Below are 18,132 nucleotides of genomic sequence, written 5' to 3' on the forward strand. Positions count from 1 at the left end.
CCCAGAGGGAATGCCTTATGGTGTAATTAAAGAAACAAAAAATACAAATAAGTATATTAGAATAAATTTTAAGAGTAAAATATTAAAAAATAAGAAAAATGATAATGGGATAATAAATATAAGGATAGTATTAAGGATGATAAGGATGAAAATAAGTAAAACTATAACTCTATATATTATATTAATAAGAATAATTAGGATAAATTAAGGAAAATTAAGAATAAAAATAAAAATACAACTAAATCTTATATTAAAACATTGTAATAAAAAATATAAATTTGTAATAAAAATTAAGGGTAAGAAATTCAATAGGATAAAAATAAGGTGGATGAGGATATGTTGACTTTTTTTTTAATTTATCACCAAGATTCATTCTCAAGGGAATATGCTTAGAATATACTTAGTCTTAAGTTTTATCAATGGTTGTAGTGTGTTACAAAGTATGTTAGGCTGCATTGACTTTTAATAAATTTAAAAGATTATATTTGTGTGAGGTGGTTCATTGCTCACCAATTTCCTAGGGATTTGAGATTAATCAAATTCTAATATCTTCATATTCTATTTATATGGGGAAATTAATATATAAGAAAATTTTATTGAGAAAAATGGTCCATTTTAAAATAAGATGTGTAATTCTTTTAATTTGGCCCATAATTTTTTTATACATAGTTAATTAGGTAAATGTGTGGTTTGGTAAGGCATTCTTCATGTTGCTATAGTTAATTTCCTAGGGATTTGAGATTATTCCAATTCTAATATGTTCATATTCTATTTATTTTTGTTATATTTATGAAGCCTTCTATATCAACCACATTAATATCTTTAATGTGGTTGTACTTGTCAATAGATATTATTAGATTAGTATCTAGGGATAGATATTAGGAACAAGAATCAAAATCTCTAATTTAATGTGGCTGAGGATCTCTTGACTTTTTTTTATTATTTAATTAATGTCCTATGTTCATTCACAACTGAGCATATTCACTCGTTCGATCAAGCGGGAAAGGAGTACAACAAAACGCTAATTATAAGTAGTTAAAAATCACTAAAAACAAGTTTATGCTCACCATTTTACTCACGATGAATCCACACTTCTGCTCAAATTCAGAAGAAAACGAATAAAAAATTTCTTAGAAAACGAATTTCTTTGAACGCTTCAATGGAAGCTAAAACACTATCATCACACCAAGGTTTTGACCACCGAAAAGCATCTCTATTCGTTAAACAACTCATAACAACATCTTTAAAGAGAAGGCCTCTTTATGAATTTGATCTAGTGGATGAATGCTAACCCCATTTTCCTTATTGATCAAAAAAATGCTAACCCCATTTTCCTTATCGAAATATCCTCAAACTACTAAACCATTTCATTGAACCACTTTTTTCCAGTGCAAAATGGTCTACGGTGAAAAATGGTCTAGGGTGGCATCTAGGGGAAGTCTAGGGTGAAAAATGGTCTAGGGTGGCATCTAGGGGAAGTCTAGGGTGAAAAATGGTCTAGGGTGGCATCTAGGTGATTTCATCCCAAAGGGAATGCCTTATGGTGTACTCAAAGAAACAAAAAATAGAAAAAATACAAATAAGTATATTAAAATAAATTTTAAGAGTAAAATATTAAAAAATAAGAAAAAGGATAGTGGGATAATAAATATAAGGATATTAATAAGGATGATAAGGATAAAAATAAGTAAAACTATCACTCTAAATATTATATTAATAAGAATGTTTAAGATAAAATTAAAGAAAATTAAGAATAAAAATAAAGATACAACTAAATTTTATATTAAAACATTGTAATAAAAAATATAAATTTGTAATAAAAATTAAGGGTAAGAAATTCAATAAGATAAAAATAAGTGGATGAGGATATTTTGACTTTTTCCAATTCTAATATGTTCATATTCTATTTATATGGGGAAATTAATATATAAGAAAATTTTATTGAGAGAAATGGTCCATTTTACAATAAGATGTGTAATTCTTTTTTCTTCTCAAATTAAAGTTGACCCATAATTTTTTTATACATAGTTAATATGTAAACCGTCCATTGGTAAGGCATTCTTCATGTTGCAATAGTTAATTTCCTAAGGATTGTTAATTTCCTAAGGATTTGAGATTATTCCAATTCTAATATGTTCATATTCTATTTATTTTTTTTATATTCATGAACCCTTTTATATCAACCACATTGATATTTTTAATGTGGTTGTACTAGTCAATAAATATTATTACATTAGTATCAAGGAATAGATATTAAGAATAAGGCAGTCTTCATGTTGCAATAGTTAATTTCCTAAGGATTAGAGATTATTCCAATTCTAATATGTTCATATTCTATTTATTTTTGTTATAATTATGAAGCCTTCTATATCAACCACAATAATATTTTTAATGTGGTTGAACTCGTCAATAAATATTATTACATTAGTATTTAGGAATGGATATTAAGAATAAGAATCAGAAAAAGATTCTAGAAATAGATATTAGGAATAAGAATAAAAAAAAGTCTTTCATTAATGTCCTATATTACTTCACGTCATTCGATCAAGCGGAGAAATGAGTAGGAGTACAACAAAACGCTAATTATAAATAGTTAAAAAAAACATTTTTACAAAATCATTTAAACAAAAAACAATATGAAGGACTGATAGATGTGAGCACCTATCGCTTTCACTTCAACCCATGATGATTGTATCTCCAGATCAATCTGGGGCAGGAATCTACTCTGACTCTACGAAATCTCATTAGATACAAACTATTAAATATGAACCATATATCTAACATAGAAAACATTAAAATATAAATACATTAAATATGAATTGGCATATTCGAAGCACGTATATATAACCTACAAAATATTAAATTGTAGTAGGCACATTCGATTGACATAACATTAAATATGAGTAAACGCATCTAATCTACATAAATTTAAATAGGTGTTGTTTAATTATAGAAGAGAACATAAAATATGAGTAGACGTACTGAATCTTACAAAAACTTAAATAGGCGTTGATTAATTATCATACATCTAAAATATATCTTCAATCGAATATACAGATTCAGAACTTTGACTTTTTTTAATTCATTGCGAAGACTTTACAATTGAAATGTATGATTCGAAAAAATTCATGTTCAACTATTAACAAATTCATAAACACTCCAAAATATAAAAAAAAAATATATATATATATACTACTGATTTAAACGCCCTCGAACAAAATATTTTGCCTATTTGCGAAAGAACTGGCGGTTTCAATGACGTTGTGTCAAAGTAGGTTTTGGCATTTAATTTGTGGCCTCCTCAAGACACGGATCTCAGAATTCCGTTTGTACCTCTCACGCTTGGGTATATATAAGATTCAATAATTTGTTTGGCTACGCTTATCTGTTTTCTCCACATTGTGCAGGTAACTTCTAATTATTATTAATTTATAACTCCTTATTATTATTATTTTGTTCCGGGCATAAAAACATAATATTATTTATATGAGAAATATAAAAAAGTTTAAAATGTACATTCAACGAGGAGATAGCATATGTTCCAAAGATAATGAAATTGTAACATCAGTGAAGCCATATCTTGATATAGCTAGATCAGGCCTGAGAAACCATGACGATTGAGCAAAAAAGAAAAAAAATGACAAACGTCGAAATGAGACCATATACAAAAGCAGGATTGGTATAAAGGTCCTCACGCCTGTATGGACAAAGAGAAACTGTATGCAATCCGAAGTAAGCCGAAAGGTTGAGATGAAGCCTGTTCAACCAAAACACATAGCATATAGTTCATAGCTACTAGCATCTTATATAGCACAGAAATGCGATGAAAAAAAATGCGATGATATCATTCTAAAAATTGATCTCTGTAAAGCCTATGATTGCATGGATTGGGCATTCATAAGATGTCTGCTAGCAAAGGTTGGATTAAGAGCAAACATGATCAACTGGATCATGGCTTGCGTTGAACAGGTAAATTATGCTCTCATTGTCAATGGGATGCCACCGGCTTTCTTCCTAGAATCTAGAGGCCTCCGCCAGGGCTGCCCTCTATCTCCTCTTTTATTCATATTGGCCATGAATTCTCTCAGTCTTCATATAAACAAGGCTGTCGATCATAACAGGTGTTCCCCAATGAAATTATGCAGAAACATTTCTATCTCTCACAATCTTTTCGTCGATGATGTTATTTTATTTGGCATTTTATGCAGACTAACTTGGATGTGTTATTATGAAATTCTACAAAATCTTCAAAAAGACATCCACCTTGCAGAGTTTGAAGTCTGTTATTTATCACAGTGGTATTAACCAGGAAGAGCTGGCCTGGTTATTTGAACTATATGGTTATGAAGTGCAATCCATCAATATGGGAATCAAGTACCTGGGTTTTATGTTAAAAGAAAATTGTTACTCAAGATCAGACTTGCTGTGGATGCCTGAGAGATACTTAAAGAAGATATCAACGTGGGAGTTCAGAAGCCTTTCTTTGGCAGGGAGAGTTGTATTGGTGCAATCCATTCTAAATCAGTTGGCAGTTTACTGGGCACATTTGTTTTTTCTCCCTACGAGCATCATCCAATCAATGAACAGACTCACCACCAATTTTATCTGGGGTGGACAGGTATGGAAAAAAAAGTATCACCTCTCAAAGCTCTCATATATATCTCTTCCAAAAAGCATGGGTCGTTGGGGTCTGTTAGACCTGAGGTCTTTTGGGAAGGCCCTTCTTTGCAAGTCTTTATGGAGAGGGATTTATGAGAAAGGTATTTGGAGCAGTATTATTCAGGAAAAGTATCTAGGCAGAAAGAACTTATCATATTCGCTCAGAAAAGTAAGCATAGGTCCCTCTCACGGATCTTCGACTTGGTTGAGCCTACGCAAAATAGAAAACATGTTCCTGAAGAATTTAATATGGCAATTTCAATCGAGGAAAAGGATTCTGGTAGGCAAAGACATTTTTCTGTGTGGCAAAGAGGAGATCCACGTTCCTAAACCCTTATTAAAGTTTCTACATAGGAGAGGCATCTTCTTCTGGGATGGCCTGATTGCTAAATGGCATGGCTCAATCCCAATCTGGTGTGAGGCTTAAAGTTTGCAAATGCCAGAAGCTATTGCCATGTCATGGGATCAAATCAGATCAAGACTCAGGAATGGTGGCATTTGTCGCTCTTCAGAGTAGGACTGTCTCATATGACAGAACTCAAATGGGATGAGATCCATCAGGGTAAAGGATATATATCAGAATTTGATTAGTGATAGACAGCATCAAAGTGATTCGTCCTTCCCAAACATCTTCTGGAAATCTGGGTGTCAATAAAAAATGGTCTTATTTTCATGGTTGTCATTCCATAATAAAAATCTTACGTGGGAGAATTTAAAAAAGCGTGGTTGGTTGGGACCACGTATATGTCCCATTTGCAGATCTGCCGAGGAAGACAACTTTCATTTATTTCTTAATTGCAATGGCTCTTGTCAAATATGGTTGCTCTTGGAGAATTTTTGTAGGATATAGCTCATGCCTCATTTGTCGATCATGGGAGCTTTTATATGGTGTAGTAAACAAAATGCCTCATGGAGACCAATTTTTATCATTACTTTCTAGTGTATTTGGAGGTGGCGGAATAATTTCATTTTCAATGACAAAAGAACTCCGATGATGGAAATTTTCACCTCCATATGTGCTCTCTATGAGGATATTCCGCTTTCCTCTCCCATGCAGAAGGAGCTTCATGATATAAATATCCCACTGGTGTCTACATCTTTGCCTAGAGCATTTTTTTGATGGTGCTGAACAGAACGGTGTTTGTGGTTGTGGTTTTCTTATATTAGAAGATGAAGACAGTTTTTTCTCTATTCATTGGAATGGGGGGAGGGGTACAAATATGATTTTCTCTATTCATTGGAATGGGGGGAGGGGTACAAATATGATGGTTGAGGCGATGGCTCTCGCAGGCCTCATGAGTTTCTTTCTTTTTTTAAATCTTCAAGATGTTTCTATTTATGGGGACTCAAAAGTTTTGGTGGATTATGTTGCTGGGAAAAATTCCATCTCCAAGCCTCATCTTGTGGGGTGGCTAGAACGGATCAGGTTCTTTGGGACCTCCTTAAAAGGTGTTTCATTAAATTTCATCCACAGCGAGCAAAATCAAATGGCTGACTCCTTATCCAAAAAAAGTCTTCAAGTTGCTCCGGTTTTGTGGCATCTTCAGGTTTCCTCTGATGGGAAATTCCTTTCCATGCAGGACTTTTTCCCTCCCAATTTCTAGTTTTTTGTTTCAAAGTTCTCTCTGTTTTTATTTCAGTGTTATATAAGATGCTAATAGCTATGACCTATATTCCTTTCCATGCAGGACTTTTTCCCTCCCAATTTCTAGTTTTTTGTTTCAAAGTTCTCTCTGTTTTTATTTCAGTGTTATATAAGATGCTAATAGCTATGACCTATATGCTATTGCATACAGTTTCTCTTTGTCGATACAGGTGGAGGACCTTTATACCGATCTTGGTTTCGTATTGTCGATACAGGTGGAGGACCTTTATACCGATCTTGGTTTCGTATATGGTCTCATTTCGACATTTCAATCGTCACGGTTTCTCAGGCCTGATCTAGCTATATCAGGATATGGCTTCACTGGTGTTACAATGTCATTATCTTTGGAACATATGCTATCTCCCGGCTGAATGTACATTTTAGACTTTTTTATATTTCTCATATAAATAATATTATGCTTTTTCTGCCCTGAAAAAAAATAAAGTAATAATAATCAGTTATAAATTAATAATTTTCTGCCCTGGAAAAAAATAAAGTAATAATAATCAGTTATAAATTAATAATAATTAGAAGTTACGTGCACAATGCGGAGAAAACAGATAAGCGTAGCCAAACAAATTATTGAATCTTATATATAGCCAAGCGTGAGAGGAACAAATGGAATTCTGAGATCCGTGTCTTGAGGAGGCCACAAATTAAATGCCAAAACCTACTTTGACGCAACATCATTGAAACCGCCCACTTCTTTAGCAAATCGGAAAAATCCATGGTACAAAAGTCACATAATGCAGAAGGCATTGGGGGTTCTTGTCACGCAGAAATAACCGTAGCCGCTGCGACAACCACCACTAGTTGAAGAATGACCTAACATAAATTATGTTTTGATGCCTCCCACATGTTTCTGAAGGCTCATTTTGGGGCTGCATTTCAGGATTTATTTTGCGCCTATTTAGAAGATCTGATGCTCACCATATCTACGAATCCAAATTTTTTAAGACTAGTCCTAAGGAACATAGGATTCACATCCCTAATTACTGCTATTTTAGTATCCTGTAAGCTACTTTACATTAACCCCACAGTGCGCAAATAACAAATAAAGCCAAAGATTACCTTCAATCCCTGCAACCGTTTTCATGGCCCTCCATTTGCATTTTTCGTAGTTTAGGCCCACTTCCAACACGATTTTCTGCACAATCACGCACATAATTCACTTCCAATAACCTTTCAAAAAATAAAATGAGACATCAATAACTGATGACCTACCTTGGAAATATTTGAAAATTGCTAAAGACAAATAACCTACCTTTAACATCATGATATCTAATGACTGACTTTGGCTCTCGAACTAACAAGGATGTCGGGCAAGATAGCTAATCATGCACGCCACATAGAGAGTGCTTGACCGGGCTGAACTACGCTGGATTTTATGTTTCTTAAAAAGGTGTTGGTCGACCTTCAACCGAATTTGGAACAGGAACAACGAGCTAAATAAACCACCTCACGCGACAAGTCTTAGATCCCACATAGGGTTTATGCTGCTTTAAATTGGTTCTCATTTGAATCCATCCACAAAAGAAGACGAAACAACGCCACTTTGAGCAAGACTTGGCAAGAAAGAGTGAGCATGTTCGGTTAGGTCTTATCCACGAGGGGACGGCGAGGGTAGTTGGCGAGGGTAGTTGGGATGCAATTGAAAAATTAATGACCGAGTCAGTTGAGCGGTAAGGAGTTGGTTATGAGGAGTCTGTTATGAGATTAACGGAGGGCAAGATTTCAATCATCTAGCACTTAATCTGATGGTGCATAGCAATGACAACAAGGATCAAAAGAGAGTTAATTTCAAAGGGAAACACCTTATGGCATGATTATTGTAAATGAGTGTAAAATATAAATGATGATTTATATAGTTTCTATAAAATAAAACATGAAATGGAAAAGTGATAGTGTTATGGACCTATCCACTAACCAAATATTTTCCACCAAATGTTAATATACATATGAAATAATTAAATGAAAAAGAGATATTACAGCACTGGTATATAGTAAGGCTACCATAGTAATTACTCTTACTACTTGTGAGATCGCACAATTCATATCACAGTGGTTGATTCATATTCGACATACGTGAGAGCGGATATTAGTATTAAAACTGTACATGAACAATTTTTAATACATTGATAATGGTGATAAGTTGAATACAACCTACTGTATTTAGTGCTTGGATTGTTATCCCCACATAGATGCATCTGGATGATCTGCCAACCCCCTTCATTTGGCAACTAGACCTTGGGATCAGCTTACCCATCTACGGTTCTTAGCGGGCTCTTGGATCTGATGGCTAAGAGGGAGCCGGAAAGGTGATAGAGTAACTAACCTCTCATGAAACCTTTCATTTTGGTGTCACTTTCTCTGTCTTCTTTTGGTATCGATGCCTCTAGCGATGAAGTCTGAAACCCTACGGTTTTAACCTTTGCGAGCCATGGCATCCTTCGTTGATGCAGGGGTGCAACTAGGCCGAACCCACCTACCTTCGATTTCGCCTCTTAACTGGTAAGGTCATTTTTTCATACGTGTTGCAGTTTTCACGTTATATTCTGATCTCTGAAGTTACAGTAATACTGATGGTTTGGTTTGCATGCCTAAGATTCCTCTATTCGATAGGAATGGCGCATTTAGTTTCATATCAAAAGGTTGCTCCAGGTCGCTGCAAGATTCACCCCTTCTCTTGGCAGGTAAGCGTATAGCCTCTCATAAAAAAAATTCGTTTTCCAAGGATTGGGGTCTCCACAGTCCCTCCAAAGGGTTGTAATGTTTTTAGGGTACTCCTGAACATGGAACATAATGTTTAGGTGACTACCTTTCCTTTATAGGTAAGCGTCTTGTTTTTACTAAGGTCGAAAGATTCTTTATCGACGGTTAATAATAAACGTTTCATGATAACTGTGCATTGTTTTGCGGGTGCCAGGTAAGCTCCTTTTCTTCGTGGGCTCACTTCTACATGATTCAACTCACTTTCGAGGTTTGATGATGTTCTTTCTTGATATTCAGGTGTGTAGACTTGCATGCAACTCTGCCAGAATTCTCCGAAGAGTACCCAAGTTAGGGTTTCTCTAGTTATTGACTATATCAATTGGCCTTTTTATCTTCGCTTTTTATCTTATTAAGCTATTACTTCTTTAAATAAACCCTCGACACTGTCGAGAGGGGTTTATTGTAGTGTTATGTGGTTACATTTCTTTTTTGAGAACTATTCATTACAGACATTTAGTTTAGTTGTCGATTCTTGTGGTAATGGATGTCGTTTTCTCCATGTGTTGGATGGTTATGAACCACTATATTTACGTAGTTTCACACTGCTTAATTATGTTTACAATCGTTCTTTTACTACTCGTGCTCTTTAAGTAATTCTTAATACTGGTTCCATCTCTATAGTGATGGAAATATGGGATCTCTCAGTAGTTTTATAATTTTTATATGAACATAAATTATATAGAATAGTCATAAACTTTGAGCGATTTATACAAATCTCTTTATATGGTTATCTGTGCATGATAACAGTATTAATTAATTACGTTGGTATGATAACAGTATTAATTAATTAAGTTGTTTTCTATTTTAAAAAGCTTAGTTCTAGATGTCATGCCTCAGATTGCACCAAAGTCCTTGAGGGGTTATTTCTAGGCTGGCTAATGGCCTAGCCATGAGACTAACCCTCGTGGAGATTATTTTTTTATTCCTCCTAATTTAATTAGGGTCTTTGTCCTATGGTTTAACAACTACCTGAGGATAGTTGAATGGTTCCAAATTCTCTTGCTGTTTTCAATTATACCATCTCTTTAAATCGCAACAAATTTTCAACATTTATTTTTCCTTTATTTATCTGGTATCTACTTGAAATAAAGAACAAACTATATACATATAATCTGGACTTTCACATAGAATTTCTTTATCTGATAGCATTAAATATTCAGAAGACAATAATATCTCTATTTCATAAATACACAGGAAAACAAGATCACACTTTCACATGCTCAGCAAATGAACCAGGTGGATATTGGTGGCCACCTGCCAAGTCCACCTGGACCCCCACCATTGTCTTTCTCAACATTTTCAGTTTCCTTACTTATAGCACAACTTACTATTTTTAGCAGTTTTTCGGGTCCTGAACTTCCGGAGCCGTTTTGAGGCCCTAAACGACGTTTGTTGGGGAATCCGGGGGCAACATGGGTCCATGTAAGGGACCGATGTTTTCCGTTCCAAAAATGGTAGTGCTCGGATAGATCTTTCTAACGAGCTATTGTACGCATTAAACGAAGATCGTATGCCAAAGTTACGACCCCGGGAAGTTGATGTACCAATTTACCCCAAACGGGGCCCACAGTTTGGCGTTTCATCTCCTAGGGTTAGGTTTTGGAATGTTAAGGGTTTTCCATTGTTTCTCAACAATAAATAGGCCTTCGAGCCTCATTGTAACAGAGTTCAGAGGCATGTAGCCACCACATCTCTTCTCAGAGATAAGCTACCATCGCCCTAGCTGGTTTATTTCCATTTCTGGTTGTAAGCATATTTCAGTATTTTCCATTAATGAAATGAAGTATTATTTCCGCTGCATCTTTGTGTATATGGTTATCTCTGTAATTTGTTGCGTTCCTGTTTAAATCCGGATCAGTGGTATCAGAGCGGTCTGTTTTTCCTCTGTTTTTCTTTGCATGTCCCCAACAAGGTCGGGATATAAGGAGTTAGGGCTTGAACTGGTTGAACCTTTGCAAGACCAGCCTCGCAAATCCCGACGGCCTCCCATGGCGAATGAGAAGAAAGACGAGGGGGCAGGAGATCCCATCAAAATCTTGCTTGAAGAAGCCCTCGAGCGACAACGGAACGCGATGATGGACAGCTTTGCCCAGATCCTTCAGCGGCTACCCAGAAGCGACGCATCGGCTTCCAGCAGCTACTCTGGAAACGCCACACCCTTTAAGGTACAAGTTAATTTTGAAATCCCCATATTCGAGGGTCAGATAGACGCAGAAGCCGTAGATAAATGGTTAAATCTGCTAGAGGGTTATTTTTCTGTTCATGAATTTTCGAGTGGGGAAAAGATTGTTTTTGCTCTTCTCAAAGCAGCCCCCCACGTCAAGGACTGGTGGGAAACCTACTGCGAGCAGAAGGATGAAAGTACTGGCTCACTATTTTCAGCCGCACCAACCTGGAATTCATTCCGGGATGCCATCAAGGAGCAGTACTACTCTGTTGGAAGCTATGAGGATGAATACATAAAGTGGACCACGCTGTAGCAGGGAATGGACCAAGACGTGCCGGAGTTCACCAATCTTTTCCATACCCTTCGCACAAAGTTGGGTATCAAGGATTTGGAGCAACATTTGATACTCAAATACCGTGGCTACCTGCACAAGTACATCCAGGAAGAAATACAATTCCTGAACATCTCTTCGCTCGGCGCAGCATACCGATATGCTGTCAAGGTCGAGTAGAAGTTTAAACAAAAGAAGCGAGACTTTGGATCTGCGAATCCAAAGCAGGGGAAAGGTGACCCTAAACCACAGAACAAAGGACAAAACCAAGGCAGGACAACCCAAGACAACCAGCCGAAGCTGCAAGCAAAGAACAGCGCCGCGAAGCCGAGAAAGGACACTGGAAAATGGTGTGAGTTCCATAAGAGCTCCACTCACAACATAAGTGAGTGTCGGGCCAAGCAGTCACTGGTGGCTGAGCTAAAGGTTTCAGAATCAGATGCATGTTCCGACTCTGAGTCAGAACCTGATAAGGGGAATGAAAAAGGGAAGCAGATCATTGATGCGGATCCCAACGCCACTGTTGCTACCGCCAAGATCCAGAAAAATGAACCCGAAGATCCAGAGGAAGAGGAGCGTCTCTTCCACTCCCAGATGTGGGTAAAGGGTTCCCCAATACAGTTCATTGTTGATAGCGGGAGTCAAAAGAACCTCATTTTGGCAGAGGTCGTGAAGCGGTTGGGCTTACCGACCACAGCACATCCACAACCATACACCATTGGGTGGCTTCACCAAGGACGAGATCTTCGCGTGAGCGAGCAGTGTCGCCTTCCATACAACATCAAGCCCTTCACGGATGAGGTATTATGTGACATTGCTCTCCTTGAAGTTTGTGATGTATTACTAGGACAACCATACTTGTGGAAGCCACATGCTGTGTATGAATCAAGGCCCCGTGCTGTTATTATTACATTGGAAATAAGTTGTATAGGATACCAGAGGTAGCACCACCTACCGCCATCTCTTTGATTACTACAAAACAATGCAGTAAGATCATTTCCAAAACCAGGAAATTTGTTTTCCTGATGATACGCCCTCAAGGAAAGAAGAAGACAGTGGCCGCGGCATCCAGATGGGGTCCCTCTGCACGACAACTACAGATGGACAAAGTTGTGCAGGAGTACGAGGACATCTTCACCTCCCCTGCAGGGGTTCCTCTGCACTGTCAAGTCAAGCACTCCATCGATCTGACCCCAGGTGTGCCGCTACCCAATGGACCAATTTATCGGCGCTCCGTTCTGGAGAACAATGAAATCAAGAGGCAGATTCAGGAGCTCCTGCAGAAAGGTCACATCCGTCCGAGTTCATCGCCTTGTGGGAGCCCGATCGTGTTGGTACAGAAGAAGGATGGGATGTGGAGACTCTGTATTGACTATCGGGCGCTGAACAAGATCACTGTCCGTAATAGGTACCCGATCCCACGGATTGATGACCTCCTAGACCAACTAAAGGTGGCGAAATATTTCAGCAAGATCGATCTGAAGTCAGGATATCACCAGGTACCAATCGAACCCTCTGATGTGTGGAAGACTGCCTTCAAATCCAAGGAGGGCCTTTTCGAATGGTTGGTTATGCCTTTCGGATTGACGAATGCTCCTGCAACCTTCATGAGGCTAATGGATGACATCTTGCGGCCATTCACTAACTCCTTTGTAGTAGTATACTTGGATGACATTCTGATCTTCAGCCAGAGTTGGGAAGAGCACCTCCACCACATCCGACAGGTTCTCCAAACACTGCGGCAACACAAGCTATGTGCCAATTTGGAGAAATACACTTTTGGCATGACGCAGGTTCAGTATCTGGGATACATCATTGATGAACAGGGGGTGCATGTCGATCCAGCCAAGATCCAAGTCATTCGGGATTGGCCCTCTCCAACCACTCTAACAGAGCTCCGTAGCTTTCTAGGTCTTGCCAACTTCTACCGCAGGTTTGTGTTGGGGTTTTCTCATATTTCTTGGCCCTTGAGTCAAGTCACCAAGGGAGGGGCGAAAGCAAAATTCTTTTGGTCTGAATCTCAACAGAAGGCATTCATGGAGTTGAAGGATCGCCTCTGCACGGCACCAGTGCTCGCGTTACCAGATTTACAACAACCATTTGAGGTCGAGACAGATGCCTCTGACTATGCTATTGGGGCAGTTCTTACTCAACATGGACATCCAGTGGCATATCACAGTGAAACACTTTCAGACACAGTCTGAAAGTACCCCACTTATGATAAAGAGATGTATTCCATTGTACAGGCCTGCCGACAATGGAAGCATTACATTTTGGGGAAGGAAACGGTCATCCACACAGACCACCGACCCCTGCAGTTCATACAGACCCAAGGGAAATTGCAGAATGATCGCCATCAGAAGTGGTCTACATACCTGCAACAGTTCCACTTGAATATCAAGTATAAGAAGGGCAGCACCAATAATGTTGCATATTGCCTCAGTCGACCACCGATCATGGCGTTAACCACTGTGCTCAACTCTTGTGGGCACGAGACTTTTGATTGGCCACTTCTCTACAAAAGCGACCCAGAATTCGGCCACACATACCAGACACTCTTGGAGGGTCGGCATGTTCCAGATTTTCACCTCCAGGATGCCCTATTATGCCACCTCGATCACCTTTGTGTTCCTTCAAGCGAGCGTGCCAAGATGATTTGGGAAGCACACTACAGTCGGGCTGCTGGGCATTTCGGGGTTGAGAAAACAGTGGCAGTACTGCAAAATTATTTCTATTGGCTGAATCTTCGACAGGATGTTGGGAAGTACATCAGATCATGTACTGCCTATGCCATTGCCAAACCGACCATTAAGAAGCACGACCTCTATACCCCTTTGCCTACCCCTAGTCGACCTTGGGAATACATCTCCATGGATTACATGTCAGGCCTTCCTTCCACTAAGCATGGAAATGACTGTGTTTTTGTGGTCGTCGACAGGTTCTCGAAGATGGCCATTATGGTGGCCTGCAAGAAGAATATCACAGCATAAGCCACTGCTAAACTCTTCTTTGAACGAGTGTGGGTGCACTTTGGGATCCCACAGTCTATCATCTCAGATCGGGACAGTCGGTTTCTTAGCACATTTTGGTCCAGTCTCTGGTCAATGCTGGACACCAAACTCACAAAGTCCACAGCCTTCCATCCTCAAACTGATGGCCAGACAGAGGTTGTCAATAGGATGATTGTGCACATTCTGCGCATGTATAACTCAAAGCATCCACGCACATGGGACGAGAGCCTCCCCTATGTTCAGCATAGCTACAACCGAGCTCTTCACAGCTCCACTGGCCATAGTCCTTTTCAGGTGGGTTTGGGATTCCAGCCACTATGCCCCATTGATGTGGCCATGCCACTTGCAGCTACTCACATAAGTTCAGCTCATGTCAAGTCCGAAACAGATAAGGCCACCAGCTTCATTGAGTGCATCCAACATATTCGCCAGTAGGTCCATGACATTCTTGAGAAATCAAATACCAAGTACAAGCAGTGACATGATCAACATCGGGTGCCACACAAGTTTCAGGTGGGCGACAAAGTCTGGTTGCATTTGCAAAAGGAACGCCTTACAGGAGCCTATCAGAAATTGAGACCACTCCGATATGGTCCTTACACCATTACTAAGGTTATGGGAGACAATGCATTTGAGCTCAACATTCCTCCATTCCTTGGCCTGCACCCAGTGTTCAATGTGGACCGCCTTCGGCCATACTTTCCACCATTGCTAGACACATCCGACATTGCAGAACAGCTCAAACCCACAGAATTAAATCCAGATTGCATGGAACAAGCTGCAACTGATCGGATCATGGACACACAGATCAAGAACACTCGCCAACAGAATATCCAACTGTATCGAGTTGTCAAAGCAGGCCAACTCCTTCAGCAGGGCAAGTGGCTCACCAGGGAACAAGTTCAGCAAAAGTTTCCTCATCTCATGGAGGAGCTCAACGCAATGGGGACCATTGCTTCCTAAGGGGGGACGAATGATCCAGGTGGATATTGGTGGCCACCTGCCAAGTCCACCTGGACCCCCACCATTGTCTTTCTCAGCATTTTCAGTTTCCTTAATTATAGCACAACTTACTATTTTTAGCAGTTTTTTGGGTCCTGAACTTCTGGAGCCGTTTTGAGGCCCTAAACGACGTTTGTTGGGGAATCCGGGGGCAGCATGGGTCCATCGAATGGACTGATGCTTCCCGTTGCAGAAATGGTAGTGCTCGGATAGATCTTTCTAACGAGCTATTGTACGCGTCAAACAGAGATCGTATGCCAAAGTTACGACCCCGGGAAGTTGATGTACCAATTTACCCCAAACGGGGCCCACAGTTTGGCGTTTCATCTCCTAGGGTTAGGTTTTGGAATGTTAAGGATTTTCCATTGTTTCTCAACAATAAATAGGCCTTCGAGCCTCATTGTAACAGAGTTCAGAGGCATGTAGCCACCACATCTCTTCTCAGAGATAAGCTACCATCGCCATAGCTGGTTTATTTCCATTTCTGGTTGTAAGCATATTTCAGTATTTTCCATTAATGAAATGAAGTATTATTTCTGCTGCATCTTTGTGTATATGGTTATCTCTGTAATTTGTTGCGTTCCTTTTTAAATCCGGATCAGCAAAGGACATAAATAAGAATATTCTTTCCATAATGTTCACACCATAGTAAATAAAAACAACAAATTCCAGTTCTATTTACCTCTTGCTTAGAAACAAAACTCAATGCACATGGAAGAGCAATACTCCACCCAACCATGAGGTGAGTCCTCATTGCACCTCCCCCCGAGCTTACTTCACCCAGCCACTTCTTTTACAGGTTTTTGTCAGATTCCTAAGACTATTTGATCAACACCAAACATAGTGTAGGATCTCCATCCTCCACTAGACAACCAAATCAAGAGTCATCTTCTCATTCTCCTCTCCTCTCTTGCCTCAGATTCATCAACACCTTTTTCCTTTCTTTTTTAGAGCCTTTATTTCCCAAGAGATTTTGCTTACTAACCATGACAACTACTCAACTACATGGGGTTTGCTTTACTCCATTATTTATTTCTTTTCCAACGATGGTTTCTCATAACAATAAAAACAAACTGAATTATAAGCAAACAAAAAACATGTATTTTATTTACTTTTAATTCTATATCTCAGCCTTCATCGCATAGTAAATAGTAATTATTTGTTTAAAAGTTACCAGGGGTCATTAAATATTACCCTCGTTAAGCGAAACACCATCTCGGCGTTCGAATAATCTTAATCCAATAACAATGTGGGGTACGTTTCTTTAACAATTGCTCATCCTCCTAGGTAGCCTACACTAGGCTAAAGTGCTTTGACCGCACTTTAACTTGGGTGATAAGTCGTTTTTGTAGCTATACTTCTCTATGATCTAGGATGTGTAGGGGTTCTACTAGCAACTCTCCATCCAGTTCGACAGATACTCACAACATGAAAATTTTAGTTAATAAATTTATTGCACATATCTATATATATATATATATATATATATATGGAAGGTTTTAGGTGTAGTATGTGTTGTATGTTGTTACCTGTACATCTTGCCAAGCAATTATATGTCGAGGATCATATATATATATATATATATATATATATATATATATATATATATATATATTAGTAATGATAGGTGAAATACATTGTGCACGTGTACGTGCCTGGGTAACGCTAACTGAGAAGCTATCGACCCAACATGTGCTAAGATCTGAAAAGGACCATAGAAACGTGGGGACATCTTAGCACAACTTCCCCATCATAAAGTTCATTTCTTTGGTTTAATTCTCACATACACGTGGTCTCTGACTTTAATCTCCTGGAAACTTCTCTTCTTATCTCCATTAGATTTTTTCCTATCTTGAGCTTCCTTAAGGTTTTCTCTCACCCTTTTGATTGTTTCCTCCATCTCCTTTAACATCTCTAGGCCTAGGATCAATTTATCTTCCAGACTTGTTCAATTTATCGGTGTTCTACATATACGCACATATAATACTTCAAAGTGGATTATCGTTAAAGAAGCATGATACCCATTATTATAGGAAAATTCAACTAAATGGATGTAGTATTCCCATTTTGTTGGTTTCTGCATCACATACATCCACAACATATCTTCCAAAACTTGGTTTACTCATTATGTCTGACCGTTAGTTTGATGATGGTATGAGGTACTAAATTGGATTTGGGTGCCCAATCCATTAAATAAATCTTTCCAAAAGACTGACATAAACATAACATCTCTATCAAAGATTACTACCTTTCGAATCCCATGTAGTCTAAAGATTTTTGTCATTAAAATATTTCAAATCTAAACTATTTTGTATATGGATTGGACTAGAATAAAATGCGTAGACTTACTTAGTTTATCAACTCTGACCACGATCGAGTCATTTTACTTCTTAGTTTTGTGTAATATGATAATAAAGTCTGGCATAATAGTATCCCATTTCCATTGAGAAATGGGCAAAGGATGCAATAATGCAATTGGATGTTGGTGGTCGGCCTTCACCAGCTGGCATTCCAAGCACTTTGACAACTATTTCGCTACTTCCTT

The 18,132-nt window shown here is 38.5% G+C and overlaps 1 protein-coding gene across 1 annotated transcript; it reads left to right on the forward strand.

The window, feature by feature from the left end:
* Positions 1 to 3,951: 3,951 nt before the first annotated feature.
* On the forward strand, positions 3,952 to 6,675 carry LOC149226552 (uncharacterized). The gene is made up of 3 exons (XM_089380226.1): positions 3,952 to 4,121; positions 4,297 to 4,618; positions 6,475 to 6,675. Exons 1-3 carry the CDS (start codon positions 3,952 to 3,954, stop codon positions 6,673 to 6,675), a joined length of 693 nt encoding a protein of 230 aa, XP_089236352.1.
* The last annotated feature ends 11,457 nt before the right edge of the window (positions 6,676 to 18,132 follow it).

Source organism: Pinus tabuliformis, chromosome J (genome assembly GCF_031772625.1).
Source record: "Pinus tabuliformis cultivar Carrire ecotype Pingquan chromosome J, CPIR1, whole genome shotgun sequence".
Taxonomy (NCBI): Eukaryota; Viridiplantae; Streptophyta; class Pinopsida; order Pinales; family Pinaceae; genus Pinus; species Pinus tabuliformis.

What these genes read in the sequence shown, in the direction of transcription:
- LOC149226552 (XM_089380226.1), top strand. Translation starts at nt 3,952, where the DNA reads ATGGCTTGCGTTGAACAGGTAAATTATGCTCTCATTGTCAATGGGATG. An exon ending in AAGGCTGTCGATCATAACAG is followed by an intron (nt 4,122 to 4,296) that starts GTGTTCCCCAAT and finishes TATTTATCACAG; the next exon opens with TGGTATTAACCAGGAAGAGC. An exon ending in ATTTTATCTGGGGTGGACAG is followed by an intron (nt 4,619 to 6,474) that starts GTATGGAAAAAA and finishes TTGTCGATACAG; the next exon opens with GTGGAGGACCTTTATACCGA.